Here is a 20,384-nt window from a genome sequence, read left to right on the forward strand (position 1 = left end):
AATTTTTTTTTCGCCCCTAACTTAAGTTCGGCCTATAACTTCTAGAAACAAACAGGAGAAGGGAGCTGAACCTGTGCCCTGAATACTTGGTGAAGAAAGCAGGACAAAAGCTTCTGGAGAATTGACCTTTGGGGATATATGGAGACCAGGGCTAAGAGCGCAGGGAGTAGGTATAGGACGTATTTGTCCTGGTAATGTGGATACTGTGGAGGATAGAACCTTTTTAGAGAGAGAGGGGTGTGCAATAGAGAGGGTGATAACAGGGAGGGAGAGTAGGTGATAGAATGGCATATGTTAGGAGGAGCGCTGGTCGATTGGTGACAGTGGAGCTTTAGGGCTAGTTTGCTATAATATACAACATAGTGTATGTACGTACATAGATAGCTACTAGCAAGTAGCTTAACATCTGCCATTGGTGATCATAGATAACTATGACGACCACTGTTTCTATACTCACTGCAGTTTTAACAAATGCCGAATGGAGCGACAGAGATTGTTGAAAAGACAACACACCACTAGCAGATGTTAAACCTGCCATGAGCACGTATCCCAGAGCAGGAGCCATAGACTTTGGTAATTACTGTTCTCTTTCTTAGACTACCCATGCTATTGTAAATACTGCTTTCTAATGATGTCATGTACACATAACATAAACTGTGATAGATTTGAACTAACCTATATAGTTCCTATCTAAGCAACGGGATCCGCTTTAGGATTTATAATGAGTCAGTTGTTCCATAAGCCTACTGTGTGCTCATTTAATATTAGAAAATAGCACATTTCTGGTCACTGGTAAATTTCCCTAAAATAACAGCAGAGTGCACCACAATCACTGTCACTGGCTCTGGGGATATAGTGGAGGGAATGAAGGCTTTCTCTGTCTTTCCTTAGCTGGGGATAGAAATGATGTGAAGAAATATGTATTATCTGTGTCTTATGGATTTATGCAGTAAAAGTATCTCAGAAGGGACAATGTGGACCAGTGTCTCTGTGGGAGATGGGCACAGTTTACCTAGTTGATTGAGCGCTGTAAAAATTTGGAATTTGTTAAGTGATTAATTTAATGTTATATTTACCCTTTGATTAGAAGTACACATTTCTTTTGCAAATAGTTTATTTTCTACAGATGCGTCCTTATACATACATTTTTGTTGCAGCTATGCCAAACAATGCTCCTTGGCACACCATGTCATGTGAGACTCCTCTAGCAGAAAATGCATTTTAGTCACAAATCAAGGACACACAAGAAGACTGTCTTGATTAATTTGATATGACACTTTTATATATGTGTGCAACTGAGTCTATGAATCTGTACAGAAAGTGCTACAATAAAGCAGCTGCAGCTTTTTTCCAATACAGGTTCTGATCTGTATACTGACTCCGTCACGTACAATATATGTGTTTCATGTCAAATTAATCAGCCCAGTCTTGTGCATCTTAGTCACATTGTGTTGTGTGGCAAGATGCAATGATTTTGCCAAATTCTTTGCAGATAAAGTATCCACCATCCGGGCTTGAATCTCCACAGTGCCAACAAAGGAGCTCCAAACTACCAGCATGCCAATGTAAGCCACCTGTTCTCCTAGACCAGTTTTGACCCATTGGATGTAAAAGACTGCTGAAATGGTCTGACTACTGCGTCCCACTACCTGTGATCTGGACCCAGTCTCAACCAAGCTCCTAGTACAGTGTATGGACATAATTAGCCCTGTATTTATTTGCAAAATTTGTTCAATGCTCTCTGCAGATGGGCAGTTTTCCTGAAGCCTTAAAGGCAGGAAATGTTAGACTTCTTCTTTAAAAAGCCTAATTTAGATCCTAACTGCATGACCAACTACAGACCGATTTTCAAACCTTCCTCTTCTAGGAAAGGTTATTGAGAAAAAGTGGTATATCTGCAATATTTAAAATCGTGGACCATGGGGTTCTGATTGAGGGCCTGAAATATGTTGGTCAACGGAATGGAACAGTTCTGAGCTTTTCTATGCTTAATTATTTCTGTACCGTATTATGTTAATTCTGTTAGGCGCCACGAGTCCTATTGGAGAAACAGTGCTATAAATAAAATAATTATTATTATTATTATGATGCATTTTCATCAACTTGACTTTAGCAGAGCTGCACAGGATCTGGATGCTCACTCACGCCAGGCATCTCTTGCTGCATGGGGTATTGAGGCTACATGTATGAGGACACATCTGCATTTCCCAGATTCTTTGTATAACTCAGATCTAGGTTAGCAACTTTAACAAAGAAGATACATACAGCTACTGCACATGTTTCATTCCTAGTTTACATAAAACTTGGTTAAAGCAGATTCCTAACAAAGCTGGTTGCATAAATTGAAATAAGAATCAGGATAAACTTCAGTTTTTTTTTTCTGTTGCTCATATTTGAAATAAAAACATATGATGTGGCTTTACTCTGTTGTATGATCTTACAACCGTATACCCAGGGACAGGGCTACTCTATACTGCTGTAATGAAAAAAATAATTTCTTTGGCCCAAATCATTTACAGCATTGCACTGCATTACCACATAAAATAATATTTTTTTTAGGAGATCCCAAGCAGAGTCTGCTACAGCAACGGTGTCCCCTGGGGATTGGCAGATCTGTGAACAGAACTGGCAGGTTCATTTTGTTTAATCAACAGTATTTCCATACAGGAGATGACCGAAATTGAAGACCAATCATAGCCACAAGCTCTGGGTTGCAGCATTTGATTGGATCTCACACTGGTTCTTTCTCCCCCTGGTTTTCATCCCAGGATTTCCTCAACACTTCCACTGTCACTTACAGATGACCAAGGAATATCCAGCAGGGATGAAGTTCAGGAACAGTTTTATTGCAAATATAGCATTCTACACAGTATCACTGTCGCAGCCACTGGGCTCTTCAGAACGACCCATTTTGTGTCACAAATGTTTGCCAATGGAGACTGTATGGCTGGTTGCTTCATATTGTGCACCTGTGGCAATGGGTCTTATTAAAACACATGAATTCAATAATTAACAGGTGTGGCCAAAAACTTTTGTCCCTATAGTGTAAGTAAATATAGTGTATATTTGCATAGCATTTTGCTATGTAATGGCTTTGGATCTGCTTAACATTTTAATCTCTAGCAGTATTTGGTAATGGCTGGAACTGCAGAGGATGCTTATCCCAGGCTTCTGGGACTCACTTGCTACTCAGTAATGGATGTGGTTTGTTTTTTTGTCTTTCAATTCTTTAGAATGAAGATCGTTTACGTCAAGCTGTGGAACTTCAAGGAAAGGCATCAAGACTGCTAGTGAGAGCGCGACGGTACGGCCCTATTTTATGGTTTCTATTCATTCCTGTGCTTTTGTTAAGATCACCTAGGAACCTTCCAGCACCCTCCAGACATGTTTGTGAATAAGATTACCTATTGAGCATGGCAGCAAGGAGCGGACCCCAGCATACCTGGTTGCAGTATGCCGCATATACTGCATTCATTTTTATTAGAAGTGTTGATAATTGCCAAAATAAAATGTACAATCAAACTAGGAATATAATAAACTTGCTAATGAGTTAAATATAAGCATCAAAACTGAGCGTAAATTCAAAAAAGCGTAAACTTTTTAACAAAATGTAAAGTGCCGCAAATATTAAATGCACAACATGCCATGTATTACTATTTATATTACTGGCTTTTTCAATTTCATTTAAGTCTAGCCCTTGCAGCAGTCACAAAATAGTCCACACATTTATTTGTGGGAGTACAGGGAAAACTGTGGCAAGCAGGAAGAACACGCAGAAATAATAATATATAGGGGGGAATGAACTAAATGTAGAGCTCTATTTCACATGGGATGCTATGAGCAACCAATCACATGTTAAATCCCATTCGCTATTAGCCATAGAAAGTATATGATAACTGTCTCCTTCTAGCTGTAAGCCTGCTAGCAGAAAGCAAATGATCAAGCAACAGGTGGAAACCACGTTTCACTGCCGGTGGGGCTGATCTAGCATGTGCAGAGAGGTTTTAGCCTGGTTCAAAAAATGAGTGATATGGATTATTTTAGCGCTTTTGAGTAATATCGCTAAGTATATCACCCAGTATGTATGCCCCCACCAACGGCCAATGTACACTCCCCCGGGGTCGTTAATGACCCACTCCGCCATTTGTGCATGTACAGAGGAGGGAGCAGATCATTAACAGAGGCCAACTGTGAATGTGTGCCATCTCGCAGTCATGCTACATAGTGTTCATTCTAGCACCCGCTATCTTTGAAAACCCATGCAATTTGTCTTCCCTGCCTGGGGTGTCGCTGTCTGCTGTGGTGTTTCTAGCACAGGTCTGGTTTGCATATCAGTGCTGATAGACAGACCGCACTGTGCTAGAAGCACTAAAGCAGACAGCGACACCCCAGGCAGGGAAGAGGAAGTGCATGGGTTTTCAAAGATAGCGGGTGCTAGAATGAACACTACTACATGCGCAGTCATTCGATAATTGATCGGCTTGCAAATTCTTTTATTTTTTATGCATTTGAAATCTATCTTTTACTACTAAGTCCACAGATGATTGAAAAACCAAGACTCCTCACATAAACCATTTATCTGCAATAATAGTCAGAAGGATTAATTAAGTGAAAAATTCTTGCTTACATTTGCCACATATAAATTAAGTCCAATCCATCCACAATGTCAGAAATTTCTTTAGTTGTATTCCATAAATACATTTATAATGTTCGTATTTTATACACCTGTTATCAAGAGCCCAGCAATAAGCTAGATCACCAGTATAAACCTAAAACCTTAAAGAAAGACCTAAACTAAACCACTGTAACAGCATGCTGCTTTGTTTTTCCCTGTTTTGCGGTGGTACTGTGCGATAGATAGTCAAAAAGGTTGACATGGTCAAAAGGCTGGCGTGAAAAAGGTCAACTTGTAAAAAGGTCACAATTTTAAAAATTGTTTGGACTTTTTCATACTACGGTTGAGAATGGCGAGTGAAGAATTACTTAATCGGTTTCCATGTCAACATTAACATCAATAAAAGTCACGTTGACCTTTTAATGTGTCGACCGTTTGACCCTGATGACTTAAGTGCGCAGCTGTACAAGTAAAGTACCTGAAGCAAATAAAAGTGATGGTGTCTGGTCTACTTAGATTTTACCTTTCTTGTATGTACAATACAAATGCAATTATTATACAGCAATCCAACCTGTCATCAGGTATTACCATCCCTTGCTGGCACACAGCGTCCAGCAGTTGCATCCAGATGCCTGTCTTTATCATTGTCTGCTCTCAATCTTTCCATGAAACTTTTTTAGCATATCCGTGCCGGGAATATAAACCGTATATGACACTGTATGTGACACTTTGCTTTGTTTTTAGACTAGATGAAGCTGCAGTATCTATTCAGAAAGAAAAGATTATGTACAAAGAGATTGAGAATTATCCCACTTACTTTAAGGTATGGTACTGTTTAGTGTTACCAGCTGCACCAGCCACTTATATTACCAGTATCTGCATATAGCATTCAGCACTGTAAGCTTTGGAAAGCAATGCTTTTTCATGGGAACACTTATGCAGTACAGCAGTGGTTCCCAAACACGGGCAGATTTATTAAGCTTGGTGAAGTGATAAAGTGGCTGGTACTTTATCATTGGCCAATAAGCTTCTACCCGTCAAGTTACAGGCTGGGTTTTAAAAATGACAGGAGCTGCTTGGCCAGTTCCAGCCACATTATTACTTCAGCGGGCTTAATAAATCTGACCCAGGTCTTCAAGTCTCCCCAACAGTGGAGGTTTTAAGTATATCTATGCTTGGCCACAGGTAATTTAATTAGTGTCTCTGTCAATTTGATTTAACCAGGTGTGCTGAGCCATGGAAATACTTAGAACCTGGCCGGTTGAGGTGCCTTGTTGTTAACCTCTGTTACAGAGATTGCAAGTATCTCCAACTTTGGGCATTATTTATCAAAGCTCAGAGAGATACCCATACTGCATGAGTGATAAAGTACCAGCCAATCCGTTCTGCCCTACATTTTTAGGCTGTGTTTGAAAAATAACAGTGAAGAGCTGATTGGCTGCTACTTTATCAAGATTATATTCCTGCCATATTTTTCAGACCACGTCTCCTCCTTATGTGTTTTGTTGCCTGCCAATGATCTTTAGTGTAGGTGCTTATAAATGACCTTATCAATTTCTTTCTTACCATTTGTGATGGTTTTCCCATGCATAATGATGATGTAACAATACATCGGTCATCCTGTACACACTGAATGATATAGTGCATAATCAAGTGCAATATTGTTCAGTGGCCACATCCAGGAGCATGGCGAATGATACGTTTGAGCGTGCAATAGTCTGTACACACTAGGCAACATGGGCGATATATCAGTATGATCTGCCGGATCAGATAAACTTTCATTTAGTGTGTACTCCGCTTAAGATTGTACTGGCTTTGCGACTATACATCACGGTTGTCAATACAATACAATAATATATGACCATTGCACAAATTAGTTTATTTGTTTTTATGCATCTTCATAAGCGATAGGTCATGTGTTGGCTTGTTTTTATTCCCATCCGTGTTCAGATTGGTTTTAGGTGAATATTATTCATAGAATGAAAATTTTGCAGCATTTATTATTTTTCTCAGCTGTTTATGGTATTTTAACCTTTGAGCTATGAGTTATTTTTGTGCTATCTTATCATCAGATGCAATATCATACATCCAGCCTCAATACGCCGCACAGCGTGCGATGCCTGGCGCGAGTAAGCTGCTAGGTCCTGCGCACATCTGTTAACATTGGGTGCATTTCAGTCGCATTATGACTAGCCTGCACATGGAGACTCTGCTGATTAATTTGATATATTGTGTGTAAATAAGTCTGTATATTGAGCAGAACATAACTTGTATTGGAAAAAAGCTGCACCTGCTACATTGCAGCACTTTGTGTATAGATTCAGAGACTCAGTCGTACACAGATATACAAGTGTCACATAATATTAATCAGCACAGTCTGTTAAGACGTATTTTCTGCCAAAAAAGATGCCTGATGCTAAAAGACTCTCATGCGACCTAGTGTGCCAACAGGGAAACAGTCAATTGATCAACACGGACATGATCAACATAGACAAAGGTTGACATGAGTTTTGACACATGAAAAGATTGAAGTGAGTTTTTCATGTTTTTTGGGTCAATTTTTAGTTTTAATCACATAAATTTCGTTTACAGTGTCCCCTGGCATGTCTCACTTTGCTTACCAGGGAAGGTGCCTCAATGTGCTACCGCTGTGCTTGGCACGCTTTACCCATCCCATTCTACATGGATGGTAAAGTCTGAAAAATGTAAAGAATAAAATAAAGAAAAACTTGTCAATCTTTTCATGTATTGACCATCGCCACGTCGACATTGCCAATGTCCACTACATGTGCCGAACTAGACACTGTCAACCTTTTGACTAGATACCACATTTGTAGAAGTCTGAATTACACATTGAGTTAAATTATGTTCCCAACTAAATGGAGCAAGCCGTACCGAGAGCATACACTGGGCATAAAGGTTTATTGTAAGTGGCCGACAAGGGGGTTAAACAGCAGGGATTGCCGAAAACAAGCGATCCTCGCTGTTTAACCCCCGGGCCGGCCGCTCACCCTATTCAACGTGCCGGGGGAATCCTTGCTGTCAGAGGATGGTGAGGATTCCCCCAAGCAGCGAGGTTTGCAGCTAATGCAGAGAGCCTGCTGCATTTAGCTGCGAGTCTCATTGTTTTAAAAACTGAGCGAGGGGGAATCTGCGTATGCAGGGGGTCAGTTGAATACTGACCCTGCGAGCTGTGGCAGCAAACAGTCAGCCCCGCTCGCTGTCACAGCTCACCAGCAGCATCGGACACCACCCATAAAAGTATATGTAACAGTGCACCATCAGACATTGGGCCAGATGCACCAAGCTTCAAAAAGTGTGACATGGAGAGTGACGACCGACAAGCCTGCTAGCCCCTAACTTTCATTTTTAAAACCCAGCCTGTAACACGACAGGAGCTGATTGTCTGGTGCTTTATTACTCTCCACTTTACCACTTTATTTAAGCTTGGTGCATCTGGCCCAATGTCATGCTCCTTCTGATGTATTCATATAGGGCAGTATTCAATGAGAAAAATTCGCCCTGTTTTATGGCGAATTTGTGCTTTTTTCGCCTTGGACGGATCATTTTGCTCTCCAAAAGTGAACCACCCTATTCAATGTGAAATATTCTCCGTCTTTCTAAGTGATTTTCGCCGTCTCTCTCCGTGTAGCAATTCTCCATCTTTTCATGGAGAGCTGGAATGTGAACTTTTAAACTAAAAGGGTTTTTTTTTTTGAATTTTGGTGTCAAAAAATCAGGATTTTTTTTCTGTGAAGGGCATGTTATTTTTATTCATGTGCATAAGCACATGAATATATATTTAATAAAAAAAAAATATTTTAAAAAAAAAATATTTTTTTACACAGAGCAGCCAGCAGGGGGCCGGAGCTCTCAAGCCGCTCATTACATAGTCATATATTCACTGCATCCGATCATTACATATGCACGATCGGGTGCAGTGAATACTGGGTCCCCCGCTGGCTAAAGGGGGGGGCAGCTTGTGCTGCCTGGGTCCCGGGGAGCCCACCTCCCCTCCACATATGTTCTGGGGCAGCCAAGGAGACTTTAATCTCCCTGGCTGCCACCGTCCCCCGGCTCCCTGCCGCGGATGCTCATCCGCTGCAGGGGTTAAGACTCGCCGCGAGTGGCGGCGAGTCTTAACCACATTGAATAGAGGGAGCAGGAGTGGCAGCTAACCCTCCGGAACAGAGCGAGTGCATGGCGAGAGAAAAAATCTCTCGCCTTGTACGGCGAATTTTTTTCATTGAATACTGCCCATAGTGCCAGTATGTTTCGGGTGAGAGCTTACAATGAATGGAGAGGATGTAATTGGCTGGTTTTTCATAAAGCTGCACTGTGAAAGCAATATCCTTATTTACTGATCTAGTATAAAATAACATTTTTGATTGTTAATGTGCTTTTATTGCTTTATTTAGAAAACCATTGCCCATGTGTTAGTATATCTTCATAGAAATGATTACGTGGCTGCAGAGAAGTGTGTCAGAGAAAGTTACAGGTAAGTGAATAATCAGAGCATGACTGTTTTGTAGAGTGTTAGTAAGATGGTTATGTAAAGTAACCCTGGTACCTAAATACTGTATATTATGCACTTTTCTTTCAATCCCATTACTCTCCAAGGGTGCTGATAGGTAGTGAAGGGAGGCAGAACAGATTACACAGGCCTCTGTAGTGGCATCGGAATGGAGGGGAGGTGTATCCACCATTCCCTGATATGCTGTGATTATATACACACCATAATAATGTATACAATATTCATTTCCAAGCCCATGTGGTCCTTTTATTTATTTAATCCCTTCAGTGGTGTTTTTTTTTTTAAGGGAGGGACAAAAAACACTGCTGTGTCCCTGGGTCCGGGCAGTGCCGATGAAACGTCAATCAGCCGCTGACCGGCCCTGCGCCTCGTCCCTGCCTTCGGCAACCCGGCTTGTCATAAGCCAGCGCCGCAGGCTGTAAAAACAGACGGGGGGGGGGGGGCGCGTTGTGAGCCAGAGGCGCAGCGGGGGAGAGGGAGCTGGGCAGCGCTGAAACAAGAGATGCCCGGCACTAAACTCTGTGAATCACAAGAATTTTCCTGGCTTGCCAGTCTGGGCATTAGGGAATAGCCCAGAAAATTCTCGGGATTACCAGTGAAGGGGTTAAATTTGTACTTTTTCTAAAGCTTTATCCCCTGGTAGATGGTTGCATCTGTGTACTAAAGATCTACACTTATACAGTATATACAGAGGTGTAACCCCTCCCATGTGCACCTTTCTCTGTACCTTTATGGGACCACATGCCCTTGCTTCTGTGCTAGAATGCCAGTGCCAGCTGGTGCCAACCATTCCATACCAGACTTCACTTGTCTTCCAATTGCAGCTTTTTGCTATCTAGGCTGCAGCTCTATGAGTAGCATGTACACAGACCAGGCGTCCCCATCAAGTGCTACTGATTTCTCTGCCACTTTTCCTGGACTATGTACTGTATAGTGGCATTTTCTGGAGCAGATCTCACCGGTGCGGTGTTTGTGCTGCCACCAGACATACACCAAATCTCAGTGACCTAACAAGGGATGGAGTTCCCTAGATGTGTGATGGTAGTTTGGCAACTGACACAGAAAGATAAATGTACAACATCGACAAACTGCTTCAAAATCAAGACTTCATCATTTGGGCTTTTATGTAATAGATTAGTATTAGTGAGGCATAGTTAGGTGAAATACGAGTTTATGTTTAAAACTTTCTTCAACTTTTATAAAAAGAACATTCTGCATTTGCCGTATCAACCAGGAGAGTTAATAACACACATATTTCGCACAGTAAGCTAGATGTCGTGCATCCATATAACCGTCTTGTAAAGAAGCTTTTTACATTGAATTACTGTGTATTTTTTAGTACAACAATCAATATTAACTCGGTTGCGTGACCTTGACTGTGATAAAGGATTTTCTATACCAGTAAGGGGCACCACTGGCATTTGAAAACCGAATGCAGTATATCCTGTAACATCTAAATGCTGCAAAAAAGTAATGGAGTACAAAAAAGTTCTTCTCACCATTCTCTGCAACTTTCTGCATATCCCTCCATCCTGGTAACAATGTATAAAAACAATTATGTTTAAGACACTTGCTCGACGGTGTAAGTACATGCAGATTCAATGCATGGGGGTCAGGCTTGGTACAGATGCAGAGATAGGTGTCCATGAGAATATAGACAACAGTGGTGTTCAGTATACCTTTATTATCCTAATGCAGATGTTCCCAAACGCCATCCTCAATGCACCCCAACAGTCCAGGTTTTAGGTATATCTATGCTTGGCCACAGGTGACTTAAGTATCTTGGTCAATTTGGTTTAACCATCTGTACTCCGCTGTGGATTTGTTTAGAACCTGCACTGTTAAGGTTCCTTGAGGATCAAGTTTAGAACCATTGTCCTAAGGAGTTGTTTGTCAATGGACGTAATTATCAGGCTTCTTCTGCATTGGCAAATTATAGAATGTGGATTATTTAGATTTTTTTTAAACTATTTTTTGTTTATTAGAAAGCAAACAAAATAGATTTACAGTTATAGGTTGCTTTCTGCTATGGCCTAGTTCATAGGTTCTTAAACTTGGTCATAGTAATTAGCTCCACCTATGGGTCTTTCTAAATGTGTCAGTGCGTAATGAGTGCATCTGCTAGGTAACCTGGAAAATATGAACTGTTTGTGTTGCTGAGCACCGAGTTTAATAACCACTGGTCTAGTTCGCCGGTAACTTTTGAAATGTCTGTTTTGGATACTGACTCATTGTGATGGAGCCCTACAGACCTATGCAGTCTGTACTTAGTGCATTAACTTTAACACGTGATGTTTGTGTAGTATTCCAGGTTTCAATGGTAGCGAGGACTGCGCTGCCCTGGAACAGCTACTAGAGGGATATGATCAGCAAGATCAGGACCAGGTGTCAGATGTTTGCAACTCACCTTTATTTAAATACATGGATAATGATGTAAGTGCACGAGGTTCAGGTCATGAATTTTGGAATGGAAATCTGTAATTAAATATAATTTTCAATCATATAGGTTAAATATTTTATATTATCCTTCTTAAACAAAACTTTGTGTTTAACCGATATTCTTTAATCACGAACATCAGTCCCTGCCTATATCAATCTTTATTAAACAAATTACTAGTGTTAGTTTTACCAGAAGCCAGCTAACCTAATGCACAAACCCCACTCCAGGAGTCCTGTTGAAATTACAGCCATGGCCCCAGCGTTATTAGAAGGCAATGAAATGTTAAAGGGCCAACTAACCCAAAATCTTGATAAAGTTATAAAAGTATAGCATTCTGTATCTATAAAAGGATAGGAGTTAATGACTGTGTGTAACTATGCTGTAGTAGCCTGTCCTCTTATAAGGAGACCATAAGCTGGATGCACAATACTAGACAATACGTCTATGTTCCGGCAGAGCGGACCAACGTGGAACTTTAGTTGTTGTTGGGCTAAAAAAATCCCAACATGGCTTGCTGCAGTTTTGCTATTTAGCCATGCTAAAACCATTGCAGGTCATGCTGGGATGTGTAGTTCAATAACAGCTGGAGTGCCAAAGGTTCCCCATCCCTGGCCTAGTGTGAGCATACTGATGATGGGAGCGTACTGATGATGCGCGCTCCCATGGGTCTTCGGTGTCATCCTACATGTAGGGCCAATAGGGATGTCCCTAGTGAGTGCCATGCTGCTAATTGCATAGTAACCTCTGTCGTTGCTGCATTGCTGCCACATTGACAGAATTTATGCACTTTCGGATGCTAGCTCACCTGCCAGTTCCCTATATGGTTTGTACCCTGCTTTAGAGACACGAATTAAAATGTAAAATATCTATATCCTTCCCTGGTGTAAACTGCAGATCGAAATATGTGCACAGTGTTTATTATATGTCTGTGTAATTGTTATTAAGTGCTCAGGATTTATTTACGTATTTTCTTTTTTTTACACTTTCCATCATAATAACAATACTTTGCTCTTCAAATTATAAAACTGTAACTAGAAATATATAAAAATAAAAAATGAAGACTAAATACAGAAATGTAATTAAAATGAACAAATGCAATACCTTGACAAATGTAAGTATCTTTATTTCTTAAGACATGCTATCTAAAGCAATACCCTTTCACACCATAAAATGCAGGGACTTACCAGGGAATTCGGTCCTGGGATCATGCCGAGGAATTCCTGGGTTGGTCCTTTTCACACCAGCCTAGGTTCCCGGGTTGCCCCGGGTCTAGTGCTGGTGTGAATGGGTCCCAGATGAAAAATCCCAGAATTTTGTCTAGGCATTTTCTCCCCGATCCCGGGACCGTATTCCCAGGTAAGTCTCTGCATTTTCTTGTGTGAAAGGGGTATTAGAGGGATCTATACAAAAAGTTGAAACTTTCTCTTTCTCTGTTGCAATAGTATGCTAAGCTGGCACTGAGTTTGGCTGTCCCTGGAGGTGGCACCAAAAAGAAACCTCCAGCGACCCCCCAGAATGCGGATTCAGCCCAGGGTGGTACTCGGAATGCGGAAGATGAGGACGAATATGAAGGAGGGCTTTGCTAATGTCTCCTCATGGCTGCCAATGCGTGTTTCCAATATCAGGTCTACCAACTACAATGAATTCGTCCTTCTCTGCATACATCATACGGGAATGTTACTGCTTTTTTGTTTTTTTATGAAAACAAAATCTCATTTCCACTTCCACCACATTCTGTGACCAGAGCTCCACTGATGCCAATATGTAACAAATGGTATATGGATCAATATTATTTCTCAGTGCATCTCTATCAGCAAGAAGTATAACTGTAGCACGTAACTTTTATTTTGTCATTTATGATTGAATAGTTATTCTAAAAATAATGACTTCTGTTTGTACAAATGTGTTTTCCTGTAAATTACTGGAAGTAATTGTGACATGGCTATTAAATATTTAAAGATCAAGTTGTATGTGATTTGAGAAGCTTTTGATACATTATTTAATATAAAATATAAACATATACATTATTGATGAGTGTTTTGTAATATTGCTATATTTTGCTTGCTATGTTTAATGTGAGGCTAATTGTTCTTTTTCAGAGACCAACGGACCAAACTGGTGCTTGCAGAAATACAATTGCTATATATATTTTATATCTATAATATGTTTTTTGTCTTGTGTATGTACTGTATAATATATATACTTACATAATATAACATTTGTAGGGCCCCCCCCCATAATCCAACACTTCTCATGGGTTAATAAGTTTTGATTAGCAAGTCTGTGCTATTGGTAGCTCATCCACCAATCAGGAGCAGTGTTTCTTTGTGAGAAGGAATATTCCACTTTTGACCTTTCTGGGAAGCACTGACACTGGGATAAGAGGGAGCGGTGGGGGAGTAGGCACTACAATAATTACTTCTCCTCCTTTATATGCTCTACCCTCCCATTAGCTCTCCAATTATTTGTTTTAGTGCCAGGCATGAGCCAGAGTATATAGGTCTTTTCTTATTCTCTAGCCTAAAGATGTACAATAAATCTTAGAACCTGATTCCCATTATGAGATCAAGGCTGGAGGAGCTGGTATCACTAGCAGTACTGGTAGCCCGTATCTGTTCACCCTGTTTAGGGCAATGTGTGTTATTTTTCTTTCTTTGTACACATATACTGTAGCAGCCTTTTTGCGCCACTGCTGATCACTCTCCACAAGCATCACAAGAGACCGTGCACTATGGAGGGGGTGTGGGACCTCTCCATCCAATGTGTCCCGGTTATGGTATATTAGATCTACAATGTCTAGGTCTACAGTCATATGGTTGACCACTAATGTTCAACAGTCCAAAGGTCGATGGGTCCAAAGGTCGACAGGGTCAAAAGGTCAACATTGAAAAGATGGATATGGTGAAAAGGTCGACATGGAAAAGATCGAAATACGTTTTTCATATTTTTTTGGTGTGTGTGTCGACATGGACACCGTCTAAGTGTACCGCGTCCCCTTGTATGGCTCGCCTACCTTCTCCCTCCGTGCCATGGTGGATGGTAAGGTATAAAATACCGCCTATCGGCACATGTTGGCTCAAAATGTTGTAAAAACATGCATGTCGACCTTTTCACTGTCAACCTTTGGAACCTGTCAACCTTTTCACTGTCGACCAATAGTTGTCTACCTAGAGTCAAGCTATCATGAGTCCGGATACCCGTGTCCCCCCTGCAAACACCAGCCTGCCCCCTCCCAGTCCCAATACTGTGAACAATACTTCTTTGTTTGCATAGATTCCTCTTTGTTTCATTTTGTTGGGTTACATTCGCTCCACATTACAGTATGTTAAATATATGGTGCTCACTCTTTTATAACCCCAGCTATATAATCTGACAAACACACAATTATTGCACATTACTTTTAATGCTGCCATTAGTATAACACCACATTTGAAATGGTGTTGAAGCTGGCATAATGAGGAGAGAACACTATTTGGTATAGATGGCACACTACACAAATGCCTGCATGCTTATTTATTCTGCATCAGACAGTGTCAGCTGCTTGCAGGTAGCTGTGCACAGATGTCTCCCAGTTACTGCTCATTGTGCTGGGAGCAAGCAGGTCACTGTGTAATCACTGCTTAGCCTACATTTTATGGGCTGCAGCTTTGTGACACTTGACACACAATTCTTCCCGTTCTGTGCAGACCATGTGTGTACAGTGTAACTTATAGATAGATGTACTGTATGCTGTCATTTAAAATAAAACTTTGTTGTGCTTGGAATGAGTACCCTATATTTAGGCTTACCATCCTATACCTTTTAAACTAGCACATCCATGAATTACACAGTTTCTCTATCCTATTAAAACAAAGAAAAATGCAGCGCTACTAACAGTGGGTGTCTTTATTTTGCTGAAAATGCAGTTTTGTCATAATACAATATGACTATGATGCATGGGGAGCCTGGGAGGACTAATTTGACACATAGATTGTGTGTGATGGAGTCTGCATATGAAATACAGCAGAATTTGTAGTGGGAAAAAGCTGCAGCTGCTACATTGTAGCAATATGTGTACAGATTCAGAGACTCAGTTGCACACAGATATACAAGCGTCATCTCAAATTAATCCGCACAGTCTCTGCATCCGAGTTGCATTGCTTTGCAACTAAAGGTGTCTAGTGTTCATTCTAGGACCCGCCATCTTTGAAAACCCATGCAGTTCCTGTTCCCTGCCTGAGGTGTCGCTGTCTGCTGTGGTGTTTCTACCACAGGCCTGGTTTGCATATCAGTGCTGTATAAAGACACTGTGCTAGAAGCACTACAGCAGACAGCGACACCCCAGGCAGGGAAGAACTGCATGGGTTTTCAAAGATGGCAGCACGTACTTTTTCTAGTAGAACGCATCTAGTACAAAGTCATACTGCTGTAGCACATCGCATGCTTTGTGTACTAGATGTGAATTGTCTTCACCATTTACAGTATATGAGATTTACCAATGTTAAGATATGGAAGAGCCTCAGAAACTATTGCATGCTCGGTCCATATGCATAATACAGCACTATCCTGTTTAGAGTTATATAAAGTACACTGTAGAACACCATTTATAAATAAATATTAATAAAGAAGAGCTGTCGTTAACTGCATCCTCCATACATAACACACAATTTAGGAATTTTAAAAGACTTTCAAGAATTTTTTTGTTTTATAGCAATCCTAGTTTTTCTGTTTAGACCAGAACTATGTAACAATAAAAGGCAATAAGGATGGTGTAATGGTTAGCATTACTGCCTCACAGTGCTGAGGTCCTGGGTTCAATTCCCACCATGGCCCTAACTGTGCGGAGTTTGTGTATTCTCCCCGTGCTTGCAAGGGTTTCCTCCGGGTACTCTGGTTTTCCTCCCACAATCCAAAAATATACTGTTAGTATAGTTAGTATTTAATTGGCACCCAAAAAAATGAACCCTAGATTGAATGTGTGTCCGTGTACATGTGGTAGGAAATATAGATTGTAAGCTCCACTGGGGCAGGGACTGATGTGAATGTTAACCTGTTCTCTGTGAAGTGCTGCGGAATCTGTGTGCAAATAACTGTTCATAGATAAATAACCATAGCTAAAGGTATTTTCATTGTAAAGTGGATGTTGTAAGAAAGTTTTAAAAATCATTTAACAAGTTGACAGCAGGGGGAGTTGGGGAGCTGCTCTTCAAGCACACTGTGAAACTGAGGCCATATAATTGTAACACAGGTTTTAAGTCAGATATAAATATTGCAACTGGGCCTGATGTAGGGTTTAATACCATTTATACCTGAAATGCACAGGCTTAAATGGTCTTCAAGTGGACATCTAAAGGTGCGTACACACGGGGGGTTAGATATATTGCTCAGAGGTAATGCGACCAGCGATTAGAATGGGGCTGAAAACGGGAGCTTGCATGATTTATCGCACATGATTTATCGCCAGGGCACACTCCTATCACTGGCAATATTATTGCCCATATCGCTGCCGTGTGTACACGGCTTTAAGGCAGTCATGGGGGGTGTTTGATTGATCTGGGCCAGCTGCCTGGAGGAGTCTGATTTGTGGGTGCTACAAGCAGTGCTGTAATAGGATGTCACTGCATCCTGTACCATACCTGTCCTTTGAGCACATGACTTTGCATTGGGTGTCAGCAGCTGGAAATATGGAAATAAGGATGATTACGGTAGTATAGTGTAGAGATGACTAGTTAGTAAATAAGGGTATTTGTTTCCTCCAGAGAAAGAAATGATGTAATCATGGAGATATTATAATGTGACAATAATGGAAGAGAGCCTGGATGTGTGGAGAGTGCAGAGTCTGGGATGTCTCTTAAACCGTGGACCTGAGTGACAGAAGGCAAGATGATGTTATCAATGGATAATGAAAAGGAGAAGTGTACTTAGGAGAGTGGGAAGATGATGGGTATAGTTAGAATAAATATATAATTACTTAAATTAATAAAACATAAGGCAATAATAATAGAGTAGAAACTCAAGCACGTATAATAATAAATATAATATAGGCAGACAAATTTGGAACATTGAAATAACAACAAAAAAAACAAGCATGATTTACTTACAATAAAACAATATATAAAAATGCAGAATATGAATAAAAACACATACTGTAAAAATAAAAAAACAAAACACGCAAGAATAATAATAAAAACAACAAATGAATGTGAATGAAAGAAAAAATAAACAAAAAATAAATAAATAAAAAAAAACTGATTGAAATTGAAGAATGCAAGGCTATAACCTAGAAAATAAAAATGACAGGCATGAGAATGAATAGGAAAATGCCAAACACACACCCCTGACAACAGTAACCAAGGAAATACAATAAATACCTTTCCTGGAGGATCACTTGGCTTGCCCTGAAGAAACCAGAAGCCCAGTGAAATGTGCATAGACGCGTGATTCAAATGTATTATGATATGTTTTAAATAAAATTAAGAAAATGTACCAATATAGGCACCCCAAACAAGGTAGAGTTGATTAAAAATAGTGTGACACGCTCGCGTCTACTTACTCAAGTGGAGGTGCCACTATCTAGTAGTGGGGGAGCACGGCGTGGCACGTTGTTCAGAAAATGCCTGAGCTAGTAAAAGACAGTACGCTGTATACAACAAAAAGTGCACACTAAATAAAATAAAATTAATACCTTATTCTGGTTCATTCGCTTGGATGCGTGCGCGCACCCTTGCGAATGACCCAAACCCCGCTTGCAAATGGTTAGCCCTCACCACCCATTTGCATGCCGAATTCATTTGCAAGGCTTGCGAACGGATGTTTTACATGCACATCCACTTGCATGCCAGTGGGAACCACCCCCATCTTTTGATGGTTGCCGACCATCGAACGATGGCGAAGGCGCACACATATGTAAGGGTGGCCCAGACCACTTGTACGTATGAGCGAAGAAATGCAGGAAATTGGCGGGCAGCTGATATCCGGCTATGTCAGCTGTGTTATGGAGGCGGAAATATATTGATGCGCTTAGGGCAACTTAAATAAGGCAGTTATATGTTACCAAACATATATATGATACATACAGAAAGAGAAATCCGGACAATTTTCAGGCGCTCCCAAAAATGTGCTGCAGAAACCTGGTGTGTTTCTCTGTTCCCGATGTAACTTAGATCATGAAAGAAACAGAGAGAACCAAAATAGTGTAACCCAGGGGTAGCCAACTCCAGTCCTCGAGAGTACCAACACATTTTGCAGCCCACTCAGCAGGTGCACTCATTACTAACTGGTACATTTTAAAAGATCCACAGGTGGAGCTAAATACTGTACTTGTGATTCTCTAAGGAGACCTGCAAAATGTTAACTGTTGGTAGCTCTGGTGGACTGGAGTTGGCTACCGATAGTGTAACCTCTTTTAAATAAAATCCACTTTATGGCCCTTATTCAGATCTGATTGCAGTACAAATTTGTTTGGAAAATGGGCAAAACCATGTGCACTGCAGTTGGGGCGATGTAACATGTGCAGTGAGAGTTAAATTTGGGCGGGGGGTGTGTTGAAACTGAAATCTAAATTGCAGTATAAAAATAATGCAGCCAGTATTTACCCTGCACAGAAACAAAATAACTCACACAAATCTAACTCTCTCTGCACATATTACATCTGCCCCACCTGCAGTGCACATGGTTTTGCCCATTTTCCAAACAAATTTGTACTGTGATCAGATCTGAATAAAGGCCATATATATGAACCAACCCTATATGTTTGTCCACTCCAATCAAATAGACATATGTTGCTTAAATGGGCGGAGATTTATACTCCAGTTATGATCCAGGTTTATCTCCTCAATGGTTCCCCATCATGTAAAAAACAAAACATGCCTCCAATAGTGTGAATAGTTTAATGAAAGTTAAAAAGACAATAATTAAAAATGGGTGTAACAATGGACTCTCACCTATGTAATAGGTCCACAATAAATGCAGACAATGACATGCATAAGATGTAATAAACCTCAGGCGTCCTTGGAAACTGTCAAGATGTTCCACCAGGTCCTGTCCACTTCTACTGAGTCCCTCTTCCAATGCGTTTCAACCAAATGTCCTTTATCAGGATGCCTTGTTAAAGGACATTTGTTTTAAATGCGTTGATGGAGGGACTCAGTAGCAGTGGACAGGACCTGGTGAAACATCTTGACAGTTTCCAGGGACGCCTGAGCAGGGGTGTAGGGAGGGCAGAGCTGACAGAGCATGAGCTCTGGGTGCCAAGAGATCAAAGGGAGCTGGAGCCGGGCAGCCCGCTCGATCCCCCGCTCCCTGCTCTGCCCGGCTGAGCTCAGCTGCCCGGCCTGCCGCTCATAACTCTTCCACTGGATCGCTAGCCAATAGGCGCTTGCGGTCCAGCAGCCAATCAGAAGCAGCATTGATGGCTGCTGGACCGCAAGCATCTATTGGCTAGCAGTCCAGCGGGAGATGTAATTGAAAATAGCGGCGGACAGGGCAGCTCAGACAGGGCAGGGTGCGGGCTGCAGTCCCCCTTGGCAACAAGCTTTTTAGTCCCCTTTGGCAATGAGCTAATTAGTCCCCCTTGGCAACAAGCTATTTTATTCCCCCTTGGCAACAAGCAATTTTAGTCCCCCTTGACAACAAGCTATTTCAGTCCCCCTTGGCAACAAACAATTTCAGTCCCCCTTGGCATCAAGCATGAAGACCCTTGGCATTGAGCTTGAAGTTCCTAGCAATGAGCATGTAGGTAAGTGACACTTATGTGTCAGATGTGTAATGGGCATTACGGTTTGTTATACAGTATGTAATGGGCATTACGGTTTGTT

General features: G+C 41.1%; 1 protein-coding gene across 1 annotated transcript in view; it reads left to right on the forward strand.

The window, feature by feature from the left end:
- Nucleotides 1-13,553, forward strand: part of NAPG (NSF attachment protein gamma) — a 32,969-nt gene extending 19,416 nt beyond the window's left edge. The window contains exons 8-12 of the mRNA XM_083187656.1: nt 3,234-3,304; nt 5,360-5,438; nt 9,034-9,113; nt 11,453-11,582; nt 13,032-13,553. Coding sequence (XP_083043782.1) covers nt 3,234-3,304; nt 5,360-5,438; nt 9,034-9,113; nt 11,453-11,582; nt 13,032-13,175 — 504 coding nt within the window. The 3' untranslated portion in view covers nt 13,176-13,553. The remainder of the gene's footprint in view (nt 1-3,233; nt 3,305-5,359; nt 5,439-9,033; nt 9,114-11,452; nt 11,583-13,031) is intronic.
- Nucleotides 13,554-20,384: the final 6,831 nt, after the last annotated feature.

This window comes from Crinia signifera, chromosome 5, assembly GCF_055691185.1.
Source record: "Crinia signifera chromosome 5, ASM5569118v1, whole genome shotgun sequence".
NCBI classification, from domain to species: Eukaryota; Metazoa; Chordata; class Amphibia; order Anura; family Myobatrachidae; genus Crinia; species Crinia signifera.